Source organism: Rhopilema esculentum, chromosome 10, assembly GCF_057945365.1.
Source record: "Rhopilema esculentum isolate cy_ngs chromosome 10, ASM5794536v1, whole genome shotgun sequence".
In the NCBI taxonomy this organism is placed as follows: Eukaryota; Metazoa; Cnidaria; class Scyphozoa; order Rhizostomeae; family Rhizostomatidae; genus Rhopilema; species Rhopilema esculentum.
Window position 1 is genome coordinate 11,545,038 of NC_142824.1, and position 22,332 is coordinate 11,567,369.

Below are 22,332 nucleotides of genomic sequence, written 5' to 3' on the forward strand. Positions count from 1 at the left end.
TGATCAACAGTACAAACCTCCTAGATTCTTGGAAATCCAATCAACCAATCAGAGGCGCAGATTCTCATCCTCGGTCAACATTGGTTGCTGAAAGGTAAACAGTGAAGCGCGCTACACTTCGTCGCCATGGCTACATTTGTTCACAACCTTTTGAGATTCATAAAAATCACTGTTGTTCATTCTATTTTCGTCTTCTTTCAATCAAAAGCAGCATTGTTAAATATTTGAATCGGAATTTGTTTTTCGCCGATCACGTTGTTTGAAAAAGAGGGCAAACATATTTTTTTGATTGAAACGCACATTATTTAAAAAGGTTCCCTTAATTTTTCTGCTTTGCCTCGGTATTTTTAAAAAATCATTTTCAGGCGTCACAAGTGTAAGTTTGGTAAGAATCAAGAAAAATATCTTGATGAAATGTCTCTTTTCATCAGAAAACAGTGGTGGCGCCAGGGGAGGACTAAGGGGGGGGCTATAGCCCCTCCGTCGGAAGCATCTAGCCCCCTCCCCATCAGAGTTAATTTTAGGTTTTTGTCGGAGCAAATTTGACAAAATAACGTACGAAAAACTGCTTATTTTAGTCATTTTAGCATCCCTGTCGGAAGCTCCAACCCCTCTATCGTAAGATTTCTGGTGCCACCACTGTCATGAAAAAATTTTAGGAAAAAACTTACTAGCAGGGTCAGATACAGGCGGCAAGGATTGGGGGATGGGGGTATTATATAATGATTGGATTTTGGTGCCACACCCTTCAGGTAACTGGAAAATGATGGATACGCCAATTTTAAAAATTAAGCTTCTAACTTCAAGCTAAAGACGATAAGATAATAAATAAAGTAAATTTTTACAGTATTTTGTTACAACTGACCACCAAAAATGCTTTTTACCGAATTAAAACAAAATTTACCAAAGGGCACAGAAATATTGAGCGGTGGGGGTGAGACATACCCCTTACACTCTCTGGTAAATCCGCCCCTGCTCACAAGCACAACACAAGCTTGTTGAATACAATTCAAATTTTTTACATGTTCGCTCAAAACTCAGAAATTTAGGAATTCAAGCTGTTGATGAAAATCGAAATTCTAAATCTGGTCTTGAATTTATTAACCGCTTTGAGTCTCAAAACTATAATAAAATTTATCCTTTTAGGTGTCTACTCTTTAGCGTCAATAATTCCAAAAAAATTAGAAATGGATGGTGATTCAATCATAACCAGAAGCAATTGGTGGCCCTAAAGGACATCCCCGAAAAAATTGATTACTAACATCATCAGCTCTTTAGAAATTTTCAGCCCTTTTTTCTCAACTGTCTGCAAAACATAGCTCATTTCAAACTTATACAGTAAAATTTGATTTTCTAATAATCTTTAGCCCTAATGTTAACACCCCCCCCCCTCAGTGCACCCCTGAAGGAACTATCAATAAACTTTTGAAATCTAGATTTCAGGCCAGTCAATAGTTTGCATCCCCCCCCCCCCCCAGTAAGGGCTGACATTAAACTTGAAAGTTTCTTAAAATTCAAGCTTATTCAATTATCAAATCTCATAAATTAATTTCAAATTTATCATTTCTCAGGCCTTTGTAAAGTACACACTATTTTTCAAACTTTCCTAAAGATATGGATTTTATAACAACAAGGAACTTTAAAGCATTCTCCAATTTATACTTGGAGACCGGCCATGGTCAATAAGACAGGTTTATTAATAACTTTTTTATGTTAGTAAATTGATCAATCTGACTCTTACATGACCATAGGGTCAACTTAGCTACATTTTTGTGAATTGTTTATAAAAGTAAGATTATTCAAGCACACACCTGTGTAATGCCAGGTTTCTTAATATGTCATATACTCAGAAACTTCTGGATATAAAATTCCAACATGAAACATGGCTTTCTTTGCATGATTTATACAGTTTACTAAAGCACTGAATGAATGGAATTCAAATATTCTCCCTTATACTGTTCTGTAACTTCATTATACCAACAAATACAAACTAATTTAAAGTATAACAAATGGCTGAATAAAAATTCAGCCAAAAATAGTAAGTCTTTGTTATAAAATACAGATAAATTATGTTAAATTTTCTTCAAGTTTTCAATAAATTTCTGGCACATCATATCCCAGAAAGTCTTGATTTTCGTTGAGAAGGCACATTGAAGAATCTTTTAAAAGGCCAAGCAGTTTTTGCAAATCTGCCTTTCGGAAAAGAGTATACAATTTCCTTTGTTCGCTTTGGATCACATCTGCAATTTGCAAGCACTCTTTATATTTTCCAGATGAATGGAGAACAGTATGAAGAAGAAAACTTAGAAACGGAATGCTTACTTCTTGAATATGTTTCATTTGCTTGTTTCGTGTTGAATTAGCATCTTCATCTGCATGAATGTCAACCATCCATCCTTCAGGAAACAATAGAACATTGTATACTTTCTCTGATACATGCATAACATGGGTATCTAGAGTCCTTTTCCACATTGCTTTACTCTCAGTGTATTCCTTTATGTTTGCTTCAAAAGTTACTTGCTCTTTAAAGGTCTTTATTTTCTGTTGTTTTGGTTTTACTGGCGCATTGTTATGAAAATGCTGGAACCAAGCATCAAAAGCACTATGGGCATCTAAATATGCCTTAATACAAAGATACTCCTTCTTTGCATTTTCATACTCCGGGGGAAGTGGGGAACTGCCAGCTTTTGCTTCCCATTCTTGCTGGATAATGTCGATTGAGTCTTTTGGTAGCTTTTTGAAAACTTCTTTTGCTGGCTCCAGTTTCTTTGCTGTAATAAATCCACGTATGATGGCATTGGCTTGCACAACTGCTTCAATGCGTTGTGTTGGCTCTAGAATAAGCCATTCAATGGATTCAATCTTCTTTTTATCACCAGCTGTCAAAGAGCTATCATCTTGCAATTCATCTGGGTTTCTTTCACGAATGTTCTCCACAACCCTTTTTGCAATTGCTTTCACATCAAGGCCCTCCTCCCTTGCCAGCTGTGCAAAGCGTTCTCTTTCACTTGGCACTTCCACTTGCTCTAAAAACTCAGCATAAGTATCAATCTGAATATCAGGTGGCAACTTTGCTGTATACAAAGCAACTTGATCCCACTGCTCCTTTGAGATCAGTGCTACAATATATCTTTGGAGTATTTTTACATACAGATCTTCATCAAGTTGCAAGCCAACAGTTTGGAAGAACAACACAATATGAGCTAAGAACCTCAACATATGTGTTGAAATTCTATCACTTTCATCCATGAGCATATCAACTTCTTTCAATAAATTTTGCTGCTCATCCAAAATCATATGTTTCTGAAAAAGATGGAAAAATTCTTTTCCCTCTGTTCTAACAACATCATCTGCATGTGTGTTCAATTCTTCAAAAATCTTTTGAGGTGTCAGATTCTCTGTTACTTCATAGTACTCCTTTGGCAATGTTGATTCATCTTCATTAATTACATGACGCAATTCCTGTTCCACCTTTCCATCAACCAGGACCTTGAAATATGCCCACAAACGGTCTTCCCAAGATCCACAGACACTTAAAAGCTGTCTCAAGTTTCCACTTAGTGCAGAGTATATAGCTTTCTCATAAGTACTCACTTCAGTGTCTTCAGAAAGCTTCCAACAACAAGATTTCCAAATAAGTCCAAAAGGATTTCCTTCAGTGATTTCCATCTCCCCATCCTTTGTACTTCCTTCAAAATTGGCATCATGCCATAATCTCCACCCATCAAGTGTTGCTGCTCTCCATGATTGCCCATATTTGATACATATATCTTTTGCTTCTTCTAGCTTTCCTGCTCTCAAAAACATAAAAACGTACTTCATGAGTCTATTTTCATCATCTTGATCTAAATCTGCCAATGGTCTTCTTTGGCGAATAGGTGCATCTGGATCCAATTCTGTTACAAATCTTGAACCTCCCTTTGAGGTTGATAGCATGTTCAGGGTGTGCAATGTGTGTTCCCAAGATACAGAGTCAGATGTAAACTGCAGGTTGTCTGTTGCAATAAAATCATTTATTTTATCTTCAGCATTCTTCTCCAGCCAGTCTACAATTAGCTGACAATATCTTGTAGATGGCTCTCTGTTAAACAACTTCTCAATGATACGCTTAAAACTTGGAAACTGATCTTGGATTAAACTTACATCCGCTTTTTCTTCATTCATTTCATCTATTTCTTGGTGTAGTTTGTCTTTTATCAAAGAGCCAATTAACCTCCATGTATAGCATTCCTGATAAAGGAAGTTTATCATCCTAGTGGTGCTTTGAAATCTACTTCTGGTTGGATCAACATGGCTTACAAAACCCAGGAGCTTTTGAATGTGGTCCCTACAAAGTTTTTCATAACAGGCAATGAGCTCAAACACTTGCCCTGCATGACAATATGTTTGAAGACTCTTTTTGAAGTTTTCGAATAGAACACCACTACCATACAACTCGGGGTCTTTTTCAACCATCATGCTCATGCTGCTTAAGTCGGCTGCAGACATCATTGTTGTCCGTTCTAGATCAAAAGTAGCAAACATACTTTGGTCCTGCCTTGGTTCAGCAACAATGTGCATCGAATCAGATGTGTAGTTGTATGGCTCAAATAAAGACGATTCTTTTTTGTGATAGGAAATTTCATTTGCAGATGCCATAAATTGACTTACGTCGTTACTTTTTGGAGAGCCGAATTGCAAACTGCCTAGGCCCATGCTTCCAAATTGCCTTCCTGAATGATAACCGGAGACAGGTTTCAACTTCCCTCCAGTAACTGGACTATTACTTAGTCTTTTTGGAGAACGGATTGTTTCCTCTGCCAACTGTTTTCGCATTTGCTGAATATTCCATTTTCTAGCACCAGCGCGCCCATTTCTGTCTTCCATTTTGGCAGACTCACGCGCCTTTTTGAAACTGCCGGTGCTGAGACTGGGAACTACTCTAGCATGTCCATTAGAAAATGGGCTCTGATGCTACTTGGAAAGGGGGGCAAAAGCGGAAAATAAATATCAAAAGAGTTTGCACAAATTGATGGGCATAGTCATGGTAGAAATTTGACTGTAAAGCTATGCATTCTCCATGTTTCAAAAATATAATACCCTACCTGTTATTCGTGACATACAGCAACATTACCTTATCAATTGATCCTAAATTTGAGGCTTCAAACTTGTAATCGAGTGTTACATATAAACGTGTGTATGTATATACAATCCGCAACAATAATTTTATCTACAAACTATAAAAGTTAAAAGGATTAAAATACAATTATGCAAATTAAAAAAAGATCAACAAGCCTAATTTCAGTGGCAGGGATAACATTAAAAGATCAAGTTGACCTTATTTCCACAATGGTCTCCTTAGTGGTGCTGGTTTACTATATTTTAGAAAGTTCTCTTTGATCTCATGCTTGAATTTGTTGTATTGTATAGATCACTTTATGCCAGTTTTTAAAATAGTGAACGTACATTAATTAAGAATAAAATAAAGCAATTTCAAGGATTTTATTGTTTATATTGGATGTGGATTTCAATGCTGATGAAAAACTATTCCATATTTTAGGCCCTAGGTATGGTAGGCACGTTTGTCCAGTATTGCTTTTTCGAAATTGTAAGTCTAGTTTAAACTGTGATTTTTGCTTTATTCGGTCCTGGTTGACCTGGTAGACAGCAAGCAATGAACCCTTTGTGGATAAATTGTCTAGATCAATGTTTGCAAGATGGGATATCATAGGCAAACTGAGATTTATCTAATTAGCCTTGCAATTTGCAGGAGCGGCTTATGCATTCTAAAAAAGAGGTCAGCTTGAAAACAAATCTTTGTCTGTAATAGCATGCGATATGCCCTTACATTCAAGATTAGTGAGTGAAATTTATCAAAGACAAAGTTCACTGAATTTAATAAAACATCTACACCAAGGTTAACTAGCTCAGAGGCCCGGAGGTAATTCTTGATTACAAGGGTCTGTGCGCGTGACCGAGCTATAATTTAATGTTCCTGCTTGATTTGTCAGGAAGAATGAACCACCGGTCTGGTGTCAGGTCTTCGTGTTAGGCGGCTCTATTGAAATCAGCGACCTTGACCAGTTTGTTCACCGTGTCGTGATTTGCTTAGCATGCCACTGTTGCTAAGGTCATTACAACTAGGGTCCCAACTATAGTTTGCAGCTGGCTGGAAAGAACGTGTATTCATTTCGCTACTATTCTTGCAAAGTAAATCTCTACGAGATGTATTTCCTTTTCACTCGGACGCTTATGATTTGTTCATGAAAATGGTATGACTGCTTGACTCCATAATTTCTTTACAAAATAAATTGGTTTAGTTATTTTTGCAATTATGAAACCAGTCAAGGTCGAGTTCGTTAATCAAGACTATAATTGCTCCAGAAGGTCAAGTTGCTCGGTCATCTTGTCTTCGTTCTACTGGCTTCTGCTGTTTGCCTGCATACTGTCCAGCATCTTGTTGATATGTTTAAAGATTCTCCCCCAAGTGTTGGTTGGTAATGCAAAAAATACCGCATCAACAGAACTACTACCATCCGGCAAACATGAAGGAGATCTCAGCTGGAAAATGGAGCGTAAAAGTGTGTTGATTCTCGGGCAAGGTCGCTCTGGCTCGTCATTTCTCGGAGAAATTTTCAATCAGCACCCAGAGGTTATGTATTTGTATGAACCACTGCACGCGTACAAGATTTTTTCAATGACAGGGATATTCCCTTCTGAAAACTATGGCGTGAATGCCCTGCAGGTCTTATTCGATATTTTCAACTGCCATTTTAGCAGTCTTCAAGACTACTTGACATTCATATCATTTCCCGAGCTTAGCAGCCCACATTTTCGCACGTCCAGCAAGCTCTTCTCTTCGCCACCCTTTTGTAAACACCAAATGATGCCACACATGTACGACAACGACTCACCAGCTAAATTCCGCGAAATCTGCCCGCAGCTGCATTTCAAGAAAGTTTCTGCCGCATGCATGACAAAGAAAAGCATCGTTGTCAAAGATTTGGTGCATCGAATGCCATTTGAGAATTCTTCAAGCCTTGAGCGGCTAATTGAGCTTCAGCCAACGTTGCATGTTGTTTATCTTGTGAGGGACCCAAGAGCGGTTATAACCTCAATGAAGAAAATGGGGTGGATTGGGGATGGGCCTGAAGCCAAATTTGAAGATGTCTCTTCAGCTGCCATTCATCTGTGTAAACAAACTCTGGATATGCTCTGGGGCATTGACCGTTGGTCTGCACGATTCGGCACGCGAGTCCAATTGGTACGGTACGAGGATTTGGCATCAGATGCCGTTCAAAAATCGGAAGAACTCTTCAAAAATATTGGCATGTCGTTCCCCAGTGAAGTGCGTAATTGGATAAAATTAAACACGAATTCGAATCAGAAAAGTGAGTTAGATCCTTACAGGGTAGATCGTCGCAATGCTACTCTCTCCTTGCATGCATGGAGGTTCTCGATTTCTAACGATGACCTTGTAGAGGTACAGGATAAATGCTTGTCTGTTATGTCCATCATGCGATACAACACTTTTGAAGATGTCATCTACCTAAGAGACTTGATCTTACCCAGCTTTAGGAGTTTCTCTTAAAACGCTATCCGGAAAAAATACAACTGCTAGGGCAAGTGACCAGATACCCTGAGTGCCAAGGCCCAGGGTAATGACCAGATTACTCGGATCTTCTCACTTGTTAAGAGCAGCTCAATTAAGTAACTTTCCTTAGATAAATTCTGATAATTTCAACAAGAGTTGATGACGACGATGATCACTTTAAGTTTTGAGTTGATGACGACGATTTTGAGTTGATCACTTTAAGACGGCATATGCGTTTATCATATGTATCCCATTCGTACAACAATGGCCATCGACATTGGACAATCCGATATGACGTAACAGTTGACAACAGATCAGCGGATCTGGAAATATTCTTTGACGGGGGATTTTCCGAAATCGACAAATCAGACAGCAATCACTCGACGATGCATCAAAACTAAATTGATTTCAACTGTCCAAGAAAAAGATGCATAATATAAATTTGGATTTGCTTGTACTGGTCAATTTTCTGATTTTATTCAGTCTTAAACATATCACAGGAAACTAAAACCACATTTCTACTTTCAAAGCAGATCATACCTTTGATAATTTTTCTTTACTTTTCTAAATGCATATATGTATATTTATTATTCAGACACTTTAAGAACATAAAAGAGTTGTATAGTGACAATATTTAATTTGTTTTAGAAGAAAATTTTTATCCCAGATACTTAAAGTAAAACCTCTTTGACGACAGCAGGTTAATATCCTTACTACCATTAGCAAATAGGTGCTAAGTTCTTAAGTCTGTACATCAAACTATGAACGATTTTATATCTTGACAATTTCAGCTGATCAAAATGGCTATTTTTTTACAGAAAAACATTATATTTATTACCCAAACAGGGTGTCTATTAATTCTTACGTTTGTACAAACTATGAAAAATTTTATATCCTGACAATTTCAGCTGATGATGGTTATTTTCTACAGAAAAAAACATTATATTTATTACCCAAATAGGGTATCTATTAATCATGAAAGTAAAAATAAGGCTCATTATAAACCCTCTAAATATATTGCCATTTCTTCACTCTGAGTCCATCAAAAATTGAAAATTTCTCTTGTTGAAGCTTTAAGAACCAACTAGAAGGAGACAAAACCCTTTACATGAGAAGCAAAACCCTTTTAACCAACTTTCGACGTAATCTAATTTTATAATTGTATTTAATATTACTATTGTATTGAACTCGTTAGTACTTAAAAAGACTTTAAGTATGACACTTTTATTGCTCAATGCGCGAACAGATGTAAATTCAATAATTGGATATGGATTCATACTATGTGACGTCAGCTATTGGAAACTGAACAAGCTAAGACTAAGCTAGAGAAATTCCAGCGTAACTTTTAAGATTTATAGCATAAGTCTGTTCTCACAGAGGTCAACTATCTGAGAACTTATGGCTATCTTCAAGGAGGTTTTCTTGAGGCCTATCAGTTCATCTGCCGGAGATAAATAGCTGAATAACCCACACAGATTTTTAAAGCGAGCCTCGCATACCATTTGACATAGATTTTAGATTGTATATTTTATTTCGACGAAGATGATGAAATTTAGAAGTAGCCTTGAATATGTTTTTTGTATTTTCCTGATCAGTGCAGAAAATGGGGTTTGGATGTTCAGTGTGCATACTGGTGTCTTATGAAAGCTTGGCTTTCATAAGATTACTATATTTGTTACAGGGCTGCTTCATTTAATTTTCGAGTAGCAGAACCCTCAAGAGCTGTCTGTACACTCACGTGAAACAAACGAAGGCGAGATGTGAATAGTAACAGTGCTTAAAAATGGCATCTTGGTGTGCACCAGAAAGTATTGTATGTTGCGTTAGGTTTGAGACGCAGTGGTGTTTTTTGGAAGTTACTTTTCTATTTCTTGGTGTGCAGCAGAAATAAGTTTATGTTGCATTAAGGTTAAGACGCAATGATTTTCGGGCAAGTAATGAAAGCCAATAATTATAATGTAGCAGTGTCACCAAATAGCTTGGTTTTGCGCTGAAAAGGGGTAACCTTTCAGCCTTGAGATAGTGTAAGAATATTCCAATGTAAACATGCTTATCACACTGCACGCTGCAGAATCTTTAAAGTCGATGAAAAATATTATTTGGCTGGAGAGGCCCTCTAAGGTATTGCTGTGATAGGGGTTTAAAGCCCCGTTAAAAAGCTCTCAATATTTCACTGAACATCGCTCAACATTTGTAGAGTGCAAATGTTGAGAGCGTTTTAACACCCTGTTCAGTGATGTTGAGTGGTGTTGAGCGGTGTTCAGCGATGTTGATTGGAGTTTGAACAGATTCAAAAATGTTCAGCGGGTCGACTCAACATTGCTATTGTTCAAGGTGTTGTTGAGAGATGTTGAGAGCGTTTTAACACCCCATACAACAATGTTCAGTCGGCGCAAGCGCACTAGACTTGGATTTTGCGCGCCAAAGAAAGGCTTCAGCGCGTCAACATTTCAGATCAGACCAAGAGGTTGAGAGAAGTTGAATTTTATAAATCGTAATGGCACACCATGACAAACGCTTGGGAACAGCTGGCAGTGAAAGCAAATCGGATGAGATAGCAATTCAAAGCATGTTGCAAGACCAAAATCCTGACCTTAGGAAATCATCAGGCAGCTACTGTTAAAGCGAAAGAGTATCCGAAGTTCATCTTCCAAACTTGCCTTGGATCTCTGAGAGTCCAAAGTTCATCGCTCAACGAATGTTGAGTCGAATTGCTGAGAGCGTTTTAACACCCCAATTCAACATCACTAAACATCATTAAACATCACTGTACAAATGTTGAGCGATGTTCAGTGAAATTTTGAGAGGGTTTTAACGGGGCTTTAAGTGACGACATCACAAAAATCTATTTTTAGAATTTTTGAAATATGATCCCATAACGTGAAAGAATATCAAGAAATGCCTCTAAATGTGCAAAATCAGTCAATTGGGGTACAAATTAGCAGAGATATGGCCACATGTTTATTGGTTCTCTCCCCATCAAACCTCTGTATTTTGGTCTTTGTTCATAACTTCATGAACAGAGCCAAATTAACAGTGATTCGTTAGCAAACTGCAAATCTTTCATTGTCCATATCTCGACCGATTTTAGAAATATTTGGCCAATTTTGCAAATTTGAAAGTATTTCATTGTGATCTTTTATGTTATGTGGTTAAAATTCAAAAATTCTAAAAATAGAATTTTAATAATTTGGTGAACCGGTTTATTGAAATCACAGTTTCAAAAAGCGTTACATCGAGCAAGATAAAAATTTTACAGCTTGTGCGAATAGAAATAATAGTATGTCTATAGCTTTATTTTACAATTGACCATTGTCAAAAAATTTATAGATAGCCAATGGGTATTGTTAGCAAAAACAGTAAAGATGTAGATCACAATCTCAAAAACTCATAAGAGAATTTCCATCCTAGATTTTTTTCATATATTCACAATGCTTTGCTTTAAAAACAAGTTTTTATAAATCAAATACTACTTATATAGCATTACAATAGAAAAGTTTCTCCTCAAAACATCTTCGAACCAAAAATTATTCGGGACTTTAAAAAAGGAATGACTACTCCAGTCTACTTAATATATGATGTGTTGTTGAAGATAATTACACGGATAAATTCTGTTTCAACATTGCCATCTATATTTCAGCCTGAGATAGGCTTTTCTATCATTTGTTCCATATCTAAAAGGAAAGTGCAAAGGACTGTTAGACATATAGTGCTTTCTTGAAAATGTTTTTAAATAGCAATGCATGCTTTTAAAACGATGAAAAAGATAAAAGAAGGACTCCAAAGAGTGTCATGGGGAATGGCAAATGATGAAGTAATATGGGCGAAAAACTTCGATTACAAGCAGTGTCGTCGTTGGAACGAAATTCATATTGGGAGCTGCCTATTGTATTGCTTTCCATTCAGAACACTAAAGGGAATATTGTACAATTTGGCTCTTACTGGGGGGCTCCAGCCCACCCCCAGCCCCCAGGCCCCAAGCTTTCGACGGCCTTGAAAAGTTTAAACAACAAGGTAGGTATCAATTGTAACAAGTTAAAAGGTAGAAAACGTTGGGCTGGAATTCTGAATAAAGTCGCCAACGTTAATTTACACATAAAGAAAAGGCTCAACACAGTATTTTTGTATGAAGACTATTCGAGAAAATGAGTTTTTCTACATTTTTGAACATGAAAGCGAAAACAAAAATCATGGGGTATGTGGAAAGACAAATATTTAGAATTGCATCAATCTGTTGATAAGTAGCAAGAAGATAAATGCAAAAAAGGAAAGGGAGAAATCAAACAACGTTAAACGATTGAGGTACAGTTTAACAGTTTCAGTAAAAATGAGAAAGGAACATACCTCTAAGTTGCTTTTCCAGCAATCTGAGTCTATGAAAGATCAGCGCGGTTTCCTAATAACAGAAGGAAAAACATATATTTTAAATATAAGAATTCGTGGTAATAGAAGATCTAGTAGGCGTCATCGTTGTGGAAACAATTATTTATGGAGTAGAAAAATTTTCATGCTTATCACAAGAAAAAGTTTTCTAGCTTCATTACAAAATAATTTTTTTATTACATTTAATGACTTTTATCATCGTTGTGGAAACAATTATTCAAAGAGTAGAAAAGCTTTCTAGCTTTTCACAAGGAAAAGTTTTCTACCTTTATTGCAAGATGATTATTTTGTTACATTTAATGACTTTTTGAGCATGGTTTAATTCATCCAATTAAGCTAATTTTCACAACTTTTAGCTTGTATAAGAAATAGTAAAAAAATAATCATTTTAGTTGCTTACTCCTTTTGCTTGATTCATAGCTTCAGATGGAATCCTGGAAAGCTCATTTACAGTAGATGTTTTCTGTTTCCGCTGACTAGACCTGCAAAGAAGAAGACTGTTAATTGCTGCAAATTGTCCTGGTATTGGGTTAATGAATTGATGCCTAGTCATCTAATACGATTAACGTAACAAAATTAACATGGCAAAGGACATATTACAGATGGCGTAGGAATGGACATGATAAACATTAGCAAAAAAGATGAAGTGATTGTCTATTAAAAGATTTTTACTAATGCTTTTCCTGGATACAAGTACATTTGATAGCTGCCATCTTGAATAGCCGGTATCTCGAGCACTTGTTAATTCGAACGATTTTTCAATACCTCTTCGTTTTAGTAAAAGTCTGAATATAGAAAAACCGTTAGTTAAGATGTCTTCACGGCTCTTCAAATAAACTGATATTTCCTATCGGAGCTCGAGAAATGATATTTCCTATCGGAGAATGTCAACTGTAAAGACATTTTTTCAAAAGCAATCAAACCTGTCTTATCAAGTGTAAAGTCACTATGCTTGTAAAATTCTTAAAGCTTTTCAAAATAGCTTCAAGTAGCTAGGAGTACCTGATTGTGTTTACTATCCTTTCTGCAGATGCATTGAGATCACTAGTCAAATCTGCCAGAGACGTCAGAAGGAGCTGATCCATTATCTATAAAAAAGCAAGACAGCGGTTTCTGCAAGTGGCATTTCATTTTACTAGAACCTCTACTAACGCACAAAGATTTTACAGACCATTTTTGGCTTAAAGCTTGAAAAGGAACAAAAACATTTGTATAAGCTTGTATAAGGAAGAATAATTTTTCTCCAAGATAATTTCCTCTTTAAATTTCCAAAGCTTTTATCAAGTAACATGCACAAAAAAAAGCTATTCTACAAGCCCAGAAACTACGGTTTGCTAAGAAAAAAGGTATTCATTACTCTACCGTCCGTAGCCACTTCCAAGCAAAAATATGATAATTAACTAAAATATAAATAAATAATTAAAATGCATGTAAAGAAAGTCTAGCTACCACTCAAACATACACAAATAGGTTCGAGCCTCCATCGGTGCAACATTTGAATTAGAAATAAGGTTAATGAGAAAAAAGGCCAATGAACCTTGGAAGCAAAAAAAATTACATATACCATACAACTACTTCATAATTCTTTGACAAGACCTGTCGTATACAAAATAGTTGTGTCTCGAGATCTGCAACTAGAAACATTTAAGCAGTGACGTCTGTATTAACAATTTCTAATAATCGTGTATACGTGTAATTACCACCTGCACAAAAACGATATTTATAAATGAATAACAGTGTCAAATTTCTACATACTCCTTTGCTCTCATCCCAGTGTCTTCTAACATGGCATTCGATATGTTCGTCGAGATTACTTAATAAATATCCATCATCCTTTCCCTGCATTTCCTATGAAAATTTAAAAAAAATATGCCAATGGGTAATTTTAAGTAAATCAAGATGTACCAGCCAATGGCCACAAAAAATGAGAAGCAAATTTATATTTCTTCAAAGGTCTGTGAACAGAATCAAATGATGAACGTAAGGTTTTCTTTCTGTTCTCTAGCGACCACAATCTACTTTTTAAAATTTGTGTGCAACGAAAGACTTACCAAAGTTTCAGGTTCATGCTTTGCATTTTCAATTTCGACTGCGATACTGCCACTTGAAGCATCGTTGGTAAGGCCTTTTACAACTGTTTCCTTGTTATCTATAAATATCAACAATAGTGTTACACACTTACTTTAAAGCGGTGCATCATGCTGAAGTCAACAATAAATTATATTTGATAACATCTCTACATTGAGCAGCTGTAAGTCAGGCCACCTGACAGCAAAGATCTCCCTCAGGATCTATATAAACACACATGATGAAATTATTCTGGTGTAAGCATATTTTAGCCAGATCATACGTAATATGTAGAAGCGCAACTATTGGGGGAGGGGGGGTTGGGGTTGTGTGTCACCCCAAATCCCCGGGCAAAACTGCGATTCGTCGGGCAAAAGCCTAAACTGGTCTTGTCATTCGTTGGGTAAGAACTAACTAATAATAAAGCAATAATGCAATTTTCTTGAAAATTAAAAACATTTGTTGCTACATGTTAGGAGTGGTTTTCAATTTGGCAAAGAAAAACATTTAAAGACATTTTTATTGAGAAAATTTATGAAAATTGAGACATTAATAGAAAGCTGGAAATATGTTGTTACTTTACGATAATCATTTTCTATATTGGGTATTTGCACCCTTTTTTAAATGACTTCAGCGTCAAATCTTTAAATGTTAAGCTTTATTTATGTATATAATTAACTATAAAGATCTGCTTTTACATTGCACCAAGTACAAATGCTATTGATATTTTTGGGCTCATTTGTAATCATATGTCACTGCTGACCTCTCACCCAATGCCTGCCAACTCAAATCATAACTTGAATCAGTGCCTAATATAAGCCTTTTTTCCAAGACCACTGATTTTGTTAAATGGAAAGAAGGGGCCCTTATTGAATTTTTGCTCATCATCAGCATTCATCAGCATCAATCAAGCTTGAATTTTACTGTAGCGAAAACGAATTCAGCACATTAGGGGACAGACTGTCTCCAAGTGGACATTTTCTCCTCCCCCCCTTCCTCATTTTGTATAAGCTTTCGATGAACATATAGAAGGTGGAGGATTGTATATGTGATAACTTTCAGAGCTCTGTTGAACTTTTGCAGAGTAGAGAATCTCTTTCTCAACGTCTACAAATACTTCAGTCAGTAGTTCGCTCCCCTTTCACTAAAAAACTAGGCATTATCCAATTATGTATCAACTTCTTACCTGGTCCTGACAATTTGGTGTCTGGAGCATCATCCTCTTCATCTAACGAAAACGTCCTATTAGCAGGAGAAGCTCGCCCTACATCAGAAAGAAATATCGGACTTGTCTTCTCCAAACTTTTTGTCTGAACTGACAAGGATGAACTACCATCCGAAGTTACTTTATCCAATGTTAGGTTAAGTATGCTCCGATCAGACGTCGAAGGAGACTTCTCACGACCACCGTTCCCCGAATCCAAGCTTATCTTTAACATGTTAGATGGTTGACATTCGTCGATTTTTTCTAAATCTTCTGACGACGAGGAATAGCTTTCCATTTTTGCTGTTGGCAAGATATAGCAATCAAGATCAATGGTTTTCTCCTTCAGCTGATGAAAGAATCCAGATTTCTTCTTAATAGGGCTAGAACTGTCCCTACCTAAACTTTCCGATCTCCTTATACAATTATCTACGTTGTTTGACAATTTTCGTCTCATTTCTGATGAGTCAACAATATCAAAAGAATCGAACGAATTTTTCAATCTACGTTCAAAAGGGTCTTTCTTTGGGTCGACGAAAGATGAAGAAGGCTCGTGTATATTCGAGCCATCTTTTTCCCTAAAAAGATCGTAATGAGCAGACGATTCTTTCACAACTCCAGCCTTGCTGACTGAAGATTCCAAGACTTTTGATTCATCATTTGAATTAAACTCTTGATCGGCTGATTTTTGGAAATCATTTTTCTCCATCTGAGGGATTCTACTTGGGCTGCTTGTTAGCTTATCTTTATTAAAAAAACATTCTGGTGATTCTTCCTTGTTACTGAACAGTCCTGGTTCACTTGAAGCTAAATCAGAATTACTTTGAAGGGCCAAGTTCTTGTTCATTTGTTCACATGCAAAACTCTGTATTGCTGGACCGGTTTGTTTTTCGTGTTGAAAATCAATTGAGCTCTCTTCTTCTTTAGTAGAATCAACAATTTCCCATTCCAAAATACTACTTGTGTCCAAATAATCAAGCGTGCTAGCGTTATCTGTTGGCCATTGTTTGATACTATCGTTATGTTTCTCTTCCAGTGAAAAATTAACAACATCAGGTATCTCACGAGAATCTTTACACACAACATAGCCAGAATCATTGCTAACCGAAAGCTCATTTTTTTCTTTGGCAGGACTCTTCAAAGTAAAAACTTCTTTTTCGTCTGAATCAAGTGAAACACTGTCAATGTTGGATTTCCCCGCAACAGGTGAATTTTTCTCCTTACGTTCTAATGTTGCAGGGGTCAACCCTTTGCCACATCTGCTTAATTCATCATTTTCAACAGAAGACCTAGGTATAACGTCCGACTCGTTACCTTTGCCGATGTCTCCAGAAAAATTCTTCTTTCGTCCATTAGCATCGGCATTGCCAACCTTAGTGCAATCTAAATCAGACTTGTCTTTCGAAGTTCGTGTTTTCCATGCTGATACATTACCCGTTACTTTCTTCGTGACTTTTCTGTCAGCACCAACTGGCAAAAAACTTTTCTTTGACGTGGAAAGGCTTCCTTTCTCTTTCATCTTAATACCACTGTTACGCTGTTTTGTTTGTGTAACTTTACTTGGGCATGCGCGGATAACTTTCTGGCACAGAACAGGCATTCCAGATTTTGCTAGATCTTTTTTACCTGCTTTCAACATCCCAGCAGTAGTTGCAGCATTTTTCTTTGCCTTAAAATAAAACGAGGAAGATTAAAAAAAACCATGGCTGAATGAAATATAAAATAGAAATGTGACATGAAGTAGCAAACGTCATTTTGATAACTATCTACATTGTTAGAAAGATGGGCGTGTGAAGCTTCGTGAATTATTTTTGACAACAAACTAAACATGTAACAGACAATTCACTACAGAACCCACAGCTTGCGTTGACTGTTCTGAATATAGCAACAAAGCAATGTGAAAATATAATAATATAATAAAAAATACCCTTAAAGTTGTTGATCGGTTGGTTTTTGGCAGTAATGTCTTTCCCTTAGGCTGGTCAGTTACTTTGGCTGTAAGGAAACGAAAGAGCACTGATTAAAACATAAATCTGAAATGAAGAAAATCTTTTTAAGATTGTTAAAAGTAGAATACTGACAAGAAGGTCCAAATTGATAGGATGATGTCATTGAAACAATATAAGCGATAAAGATACCTATCGCCAAGAGCAAACCAACGATTCACACATCACAGCTTATTCTTCATGCGTTATTTGGTATCGATTTGGAATAATTGTTGCTTGAACTCTATTATTCATTTTGAAATTATTTCTACTTTATCTTACACTCCTTTTACGTGATGATGCATGTAAACTTAAGTGTGGTGATATGTTTTCTGTGTTTTAGGTTGTAAGTACTGCATCTCAAACCATGAAAATGAAATAAAAGCAAATTAAATTTTTTTTAGGTTAAGCCTTTAATGATAAATTATTTAGTAATACAATAACAATTCTCAGCCAGAATCTGCTAATAGAAGGTAAAATCGAGGTAAATCAGTTTAAAATCAATTATATATCAACAGAATACATCAATAAGAACAAACTGCAAAATCAACAACAAACATACTTTTCGCATTAGTTGGAGTTTTGCCTGCCACGCTGGTCCGCTCACTTTTGACTTCATTCTTCTAAAAGAGATAATTTGAACATGTTCGTATGTTCAGCCAGAAAAGAACCAGAATAATTTAACAGTGAGTCGCATTTCAAATGAAAAACGATGGATGTTTGGCAATTTCATAGTAAGGTCAATATTAAAACATAAGATCATACAAAATACGTATGGCTCTAAAGAAAGTTCAGCAATGTAACAAGATTAATAGCACTTTCGTGATTAAAAAATGGCTTTATCATATGATTTTAAAGAAGAAACATTTTCTGAGAAAACAAGGAAGAAAAACCAAACAGTAACTCCTATTTTGAAATACTGTAGCTAAAAACCCATACCACAATCTAGAAAAAAATTCAAATTAGCACACCATAGTACCAATAGAATACTGATCTAATCAAACTTGATCACGAACCTGATTTTCAACCTTATTTAGCGGAAGCTCATCTTTCTGAGCAATTCCAACTTTGCGTTGATCCTTTTCAGTCCAACCGTCAACTGTCTCATCTGGTTTACTTCTGGGATCTTTTGCACCCCCAGTGTCATCACCTTGGACAGTAGTTTTGCCTTCCTCGACTACAGGACAATCATTACCCCAGATTGTTAAAATTTGTTTTCTTGTGTCTGAAGATTGGGCTTTGGTATCTTTGCTCTCGCTTTGTGAGGCAAGTTTACTCTGTTGTGACCAGGTTGTGTACTGCTCAAGTTCTTTGTGTGAGTGTTTTCTTGCTAGCTCCTCTCTTAAACTCGACAGTGTGGATGGCGACAACTTGTGCTCGCTGAAAAGCTTGTTTAGGTAGTTCGATTCGAATGGCTTATCAAACGTTGAGTTGATGAAGTTGTAAATGCTGTCTTCATCTTGCTTTTGCTGCTCTTGCCTGAAAGAAAGTATGAAAAAGAAGTTTAGGGGTGCAGGGAAAAGAGGCAAGCAAAGCCAAATGAATATAAACATATGCGGAGGTAAGAGTATAGAAACGTAAATTATAAAATAAATATAAATTACAGAAAAAAATGAACGAGTTTCAAATCAACTATGAAATGCCACAAACAAGAAAGAGAGAGGGGTACAATAATTCAAGTATATTCGACCATACATTAAACCTATAAAAGTGAGTTCAGATGCACAATAAATAAAAACATAAATTCTAAGCTTATTCTCTTCCCTTCTCTTGTAGTAGGACTAACTAATAATTTTTACTAATTATGTTAATTATTCATCAGCTATAAGTAACAATATAATCAGTCAGTTCTCTATATCTCAACGACTTTAATTTCAACTTTTGCTATTGAGTGGTTATAAATAGAAGGCACTCTTACCCGGGTGTACACTTCGAGCACATGGCATTGGAACGTTCTTTCTTAGTAGATATGGCCTTGAAGAGCTTTCTTAATAGAGCATGGATGTTTCAAATAGGCCGTTATCTGAAGGGTAGGCGGCGCAATATGCCGTAACTCACCTGTGAAGTGTATCCAATGGTGATAATACATCAGTATCTCTTTCAGCTTTGCACTTGCTTTCTTCATAACGCTTCTGCCACAGAAACATATCTTAAAGTAAGACTGGGTCTTCATTTAAAATAACGTTCATATTGTTGACACATTACACGACGGAGATTGAGAATATGCTTACCATAAAAGCCTTTAAAAACGTATTAGTTAAAAATGATTTATAGGAAAAAGATTGTTAATCGTTGAGTTAGCTTAGATAATAATAGCATACCCAAGAAACTAATGAAGGCTTGATACTTTTTACTTCGGTTAAAACCTCTAAAGTCAAGCAAAAGCTTGGTTTGGCAATCTTTTGTAAATTGTCTTGTGTACTAAAACATGTAATTTATAAAATAAGAATTTAAGAGTTTCATTCTAACTAAAGTATGTAAATAAATACTGTTAAATATCTAAATCATAAAAGACTGCAGGGTTTATGAAGTTGGGAAAGAAATATTGGTTGTGGGGAAAAACATGTAAGTGTGAAAGGATAATAAAAATTTGAGAAAGGTAACCCGTCCGATATGGAGGAAAGATTCACAATATATCTATGCAGTAGAAATAAATATAAAATAAGGGCAATTATTCAGTTTCTACCAAAGCTTGATGAATCTAGTGAAAATGAAGCAATATTCAATCAAATTCAACGTACCTGAGAAGGCAGAACACTTGACTTTAGTAGAAACTTGACATAAATACTCCCACATTCACGAAGCATGGATACTTGATTAACAACTTGGACGAGAGCCGCTTCAGTAAAGCTAGGTTCTTTCGAAACAACAACCTGGACTTGATATCCAAGTGCCTGGGTTCCACTGACCTCAACGAGAGCATCAATTAATGTTTTCGAGTCCTCGATCTTGATCCAATCAGGGCCCGACAGCAAATGCTCGCCTGCTTGAACGCTAACACAAAGAGTCGTCTTCTCATCCATTTTCCACTGAATTTTCGTGTATCAAACGCCTTTTTCCGGACAACCTTTATCAGTGCTCAATTACAATTCCAGAGAAAAATCTAAACATTCTGCTAATTTCGTGTTTGTGCCCTCATTTATTACTCTAGCTGGTCAGCGATTACAACAAATTACTGAGCAACAACCGATTGAAATCCTCTAACTAAGGATCCGTCACATTGCAATCAATTATGAAAAAGAAATTCCGAGATGAAAGTTGAAATGTAAAATCCCACAAAATTCAACCAACAGAATTGAAGACAGACAATGAACAAGACAGGCAAAACTTCCAGCCGCCAACAGCTAAAAATCCACTCCGTGAAGATGTAGCTTTGTTTACAATTTGCTTATGACCGCAACTGGAACGTATTTATACAATTTGCTTATGAAGCAACAAGAACTTAATCACATACACTTAACAGCATATATAGCTTTCTATGCACATTTTACTCCAGTACTAAAAAAGCTTGATCAAGCGACTGTCCTAGAATCGTATTGTTTTCAATCTGGTTTTCAAGCTATTCATGTCGTGGATAATTCAAGTACCAGCTAAGGATCAATTCAAGGTCAAAAGTTGATGCCAGTTAATGGAAAGCATTTAGACAAAACTACAACCTGTGTTTTTTTATGTATCGAGATTCCGTGAAACTACAAAAGGTGCATAACTTCAAGCCGGACAAACTTACAAGCGCCCAAGTGCAATAGCACCCAGCTAACATTATAGTTAAGTGAATCTATCGATGGTATAACCGATGGTATAGCCCAAAGAATTAATAGAGTCCAGCTGATTTGGCGATAAGGTTTCACACTGTAGCCCTTAAACCTCGTGCTCTCGTGTTTTTGCTTCCTGTATCAGCAAAGGAAAACGTTAAAATTACTATAGAGTGGCCCACAAATACATTGAGCCGTATCAGATTGGCCTTAGTTAAAAGATACAAAAGCTGCTGGTATAAGGGCAGTAAGGGAGGATCCGTTTTTCATCTCATTTCGGAGAAGGGCAATACAACTTTACAGACTTTGCGGACTAATGATAAATTTTAGCCAGTCATTGCTAAATGCTATATGCCTGAACATAGTCGAACAAAGTAGGAATAGAAATCAATTTTTAGGGGTTGCGGGGGGGGGGGGGGTATGTTGCTGAATAACACAAGGAGATAACACAATTTTTTTGCAAGAATTGCAAAGATACAAAATTTGATAATTCCTGCAGAAAATTAATATTTCATATGCAGAGACTGATGTTCTCCTTGCCTACACCTTACTTTTATTACAATCTCCTTTCCTTTTAAATGACAATTAAATTTCGATGCAATTCCACTACACAGAGGGTTCTAAACAAGAGATATTTTTTCCACAGGAGACATTTTTTGCATAATATAGGCATTGAAAATTTTTTTGCTTGAAAAAAACGCATTTTTCACAAAACCAAAGTATGATCCATGCTTCTTCTAAAAAAATTCCTTGATTCTAAAAAAATTTAACTTCAATAGTCAAATCAAAGTTGATGGGTTGTAAGGTCAAAGTGGTCTGTTCTTGAAAACAGTGATACTGCAATCTCCATGCTAACAAGTATTGCAATATTGTAATAACTTGTTTGGAAGCTTACTGAATTAAGAGTCAAGAGCAGAATTTGTCACCATGAACAAGTCACTTTTATAGGATTCTATAACCTGTGAAAACATTTAAATCATACTTATTTTGAAATCTCTGACAAACTAGGCAATAAAGTAGCCAATCTGTAACAACATAGTATCTGATTAACTCCAATTGTGTGGTGTTAAAATTCATGTGGATCCTATTTGCTAGAATTGGCAAAAGAAGGATTGACCAGCCACATTGTTGGCAAATGGTACCTGGAAATCCCCCTAGGGCACAATAGCTAGCGATGACCCAGGTTTATCTAGGGCAGTTGTGGCAAACCAGTTTTACCAGTGTCCACTTTGGACATGACAATAAGCTGTTCTCTTTTGAAGTATTGCTAGATCACAGTAGTTTGAATAATATGATAGAAAAAAGAGAAGGCAAAAACTCCTTTGTTAACAGACTGTTAGTAGCCAACTCTTCCAATGGCCAGCCATG

The 22,332-nt window shown here is 36.3% G+C and overlaps 3 protein-coding genes across 4 annotated transcripts; 1 reads left to right on the forward strand and 2 right to left on the reverse strand.

Annotated features, from left to right (window-relative positions):
* Window positions 1-1,943: 1,943 nt before the first annotated feature.
* On the reverse strand, window positions 1,944-4,908 carry LOC135693939 (nuclear pore complex protein Nup107). The gene has a single exon (XM_065212533.2). The coding sequence runs from the start codon at window positions 4,864-4,866 to the stop codon at window positions 2,092-2,094; it is 2,775 nt and encodes a 924-aa protein (XP_065068605.2). The 5' UTR covers window positions 4,867-4,908; the 3' UTR covers window positions 1,944-2,091.
* A 508-nt stretch (window positions 4,909-5,416) lies between these two features.
* LOC135693973 (carbohydrate sulfotransferase 4) lies at window positions 5,417-9,134 on the forward strand. Its single transcript, XM_065212587.2, has one exon. The coding sequence runs from the start codon at window positions 6,314-6,316 to the stop codon at window positions 7,568-7,570; it is 1,257 nt and encodes a 418-aa protein (XP_065068659.2). The 5' UTR covers window positions 5,417-6,313; the 3' UTR covers window positions 7,571-9,134.
* Window positions 7,553-22,273, reverse strand: LOC135693918 (uncharacterized). Of its 2 annotated transcripts, none has more exons than XM_065212509.2 (12): window positions 19,954-22,273; window positions 19,271-19,344; window positions 18,229-18,691; window positions 17,775-17,835; window positions 17,155-17,222; window positions 16,542-16,896; window positions 14,008-14,105; window positions 13,712-13,804; window positions 12,959-13,044; window positions 12,357-12,438; window positions 11,918-11,969; window positions 7,553-11,247 (listed from the first exon to the last, which is right to left on the reverse strand). In XM_065212509.2, the coding sequence occupies exons 1-12, from the start codon at window positions 20,233-20,235 to the stop codon at window positions 11,210-11,212; spliced, it is 1,752 nt and encodes a 583-aa protein (XP_065068581.1). In that variant the 5' UTR covers window positions 20,236-22,273; the 3' UTR covers window positions 7,553-11,209. The 2 variants fall into 2 exon arrangements, with proteins under 2 accessions (XP_065068581.1, XP_065068573.1); XM_065212501.2 differs by having other exon boundaries at window positions 15,210-16,896.
* Window positions 22,274-22,332: the final 59 nt, after the last annotated feature.

Coding starts and splice junctions, on each gene's coding strand:
- LOC135693939 (XM_065212533.2), bottom strand. CDS start 4,866: ATGGAAGACAGAAATGGGCGCGCTGGTGCTAGAAAATGGAATATTCAG.
- LOC135693918 (XM_065212501.2), bottom strand. CDS start 20,235: ATGGATGAGAAGACGACTCTTTGTGTTAGCGTTCAAGCAGGCGAGCAT. Junction 18,692..19,270: donor CCATTGGATACACTTCACAG/GTGAGTTACGGC, acceptor ACTTTCTTTCAG/GCAAGAGCAGCAAAAGCAAG. Junction 17,223..17,774: donor AACTCCAACTAATGCGAAAA/GTATGTTTGTTG, acceptor GTTTCCTTACAG/CCAAAGTAACTGACCAGCCT.
- LOC135693973 (XM_065212587.2), top strand. CDS start 6,314: ATGAAACCAGTCAAGGTCGAGTTCGTTAATCAAGACTATAATTGCTCC.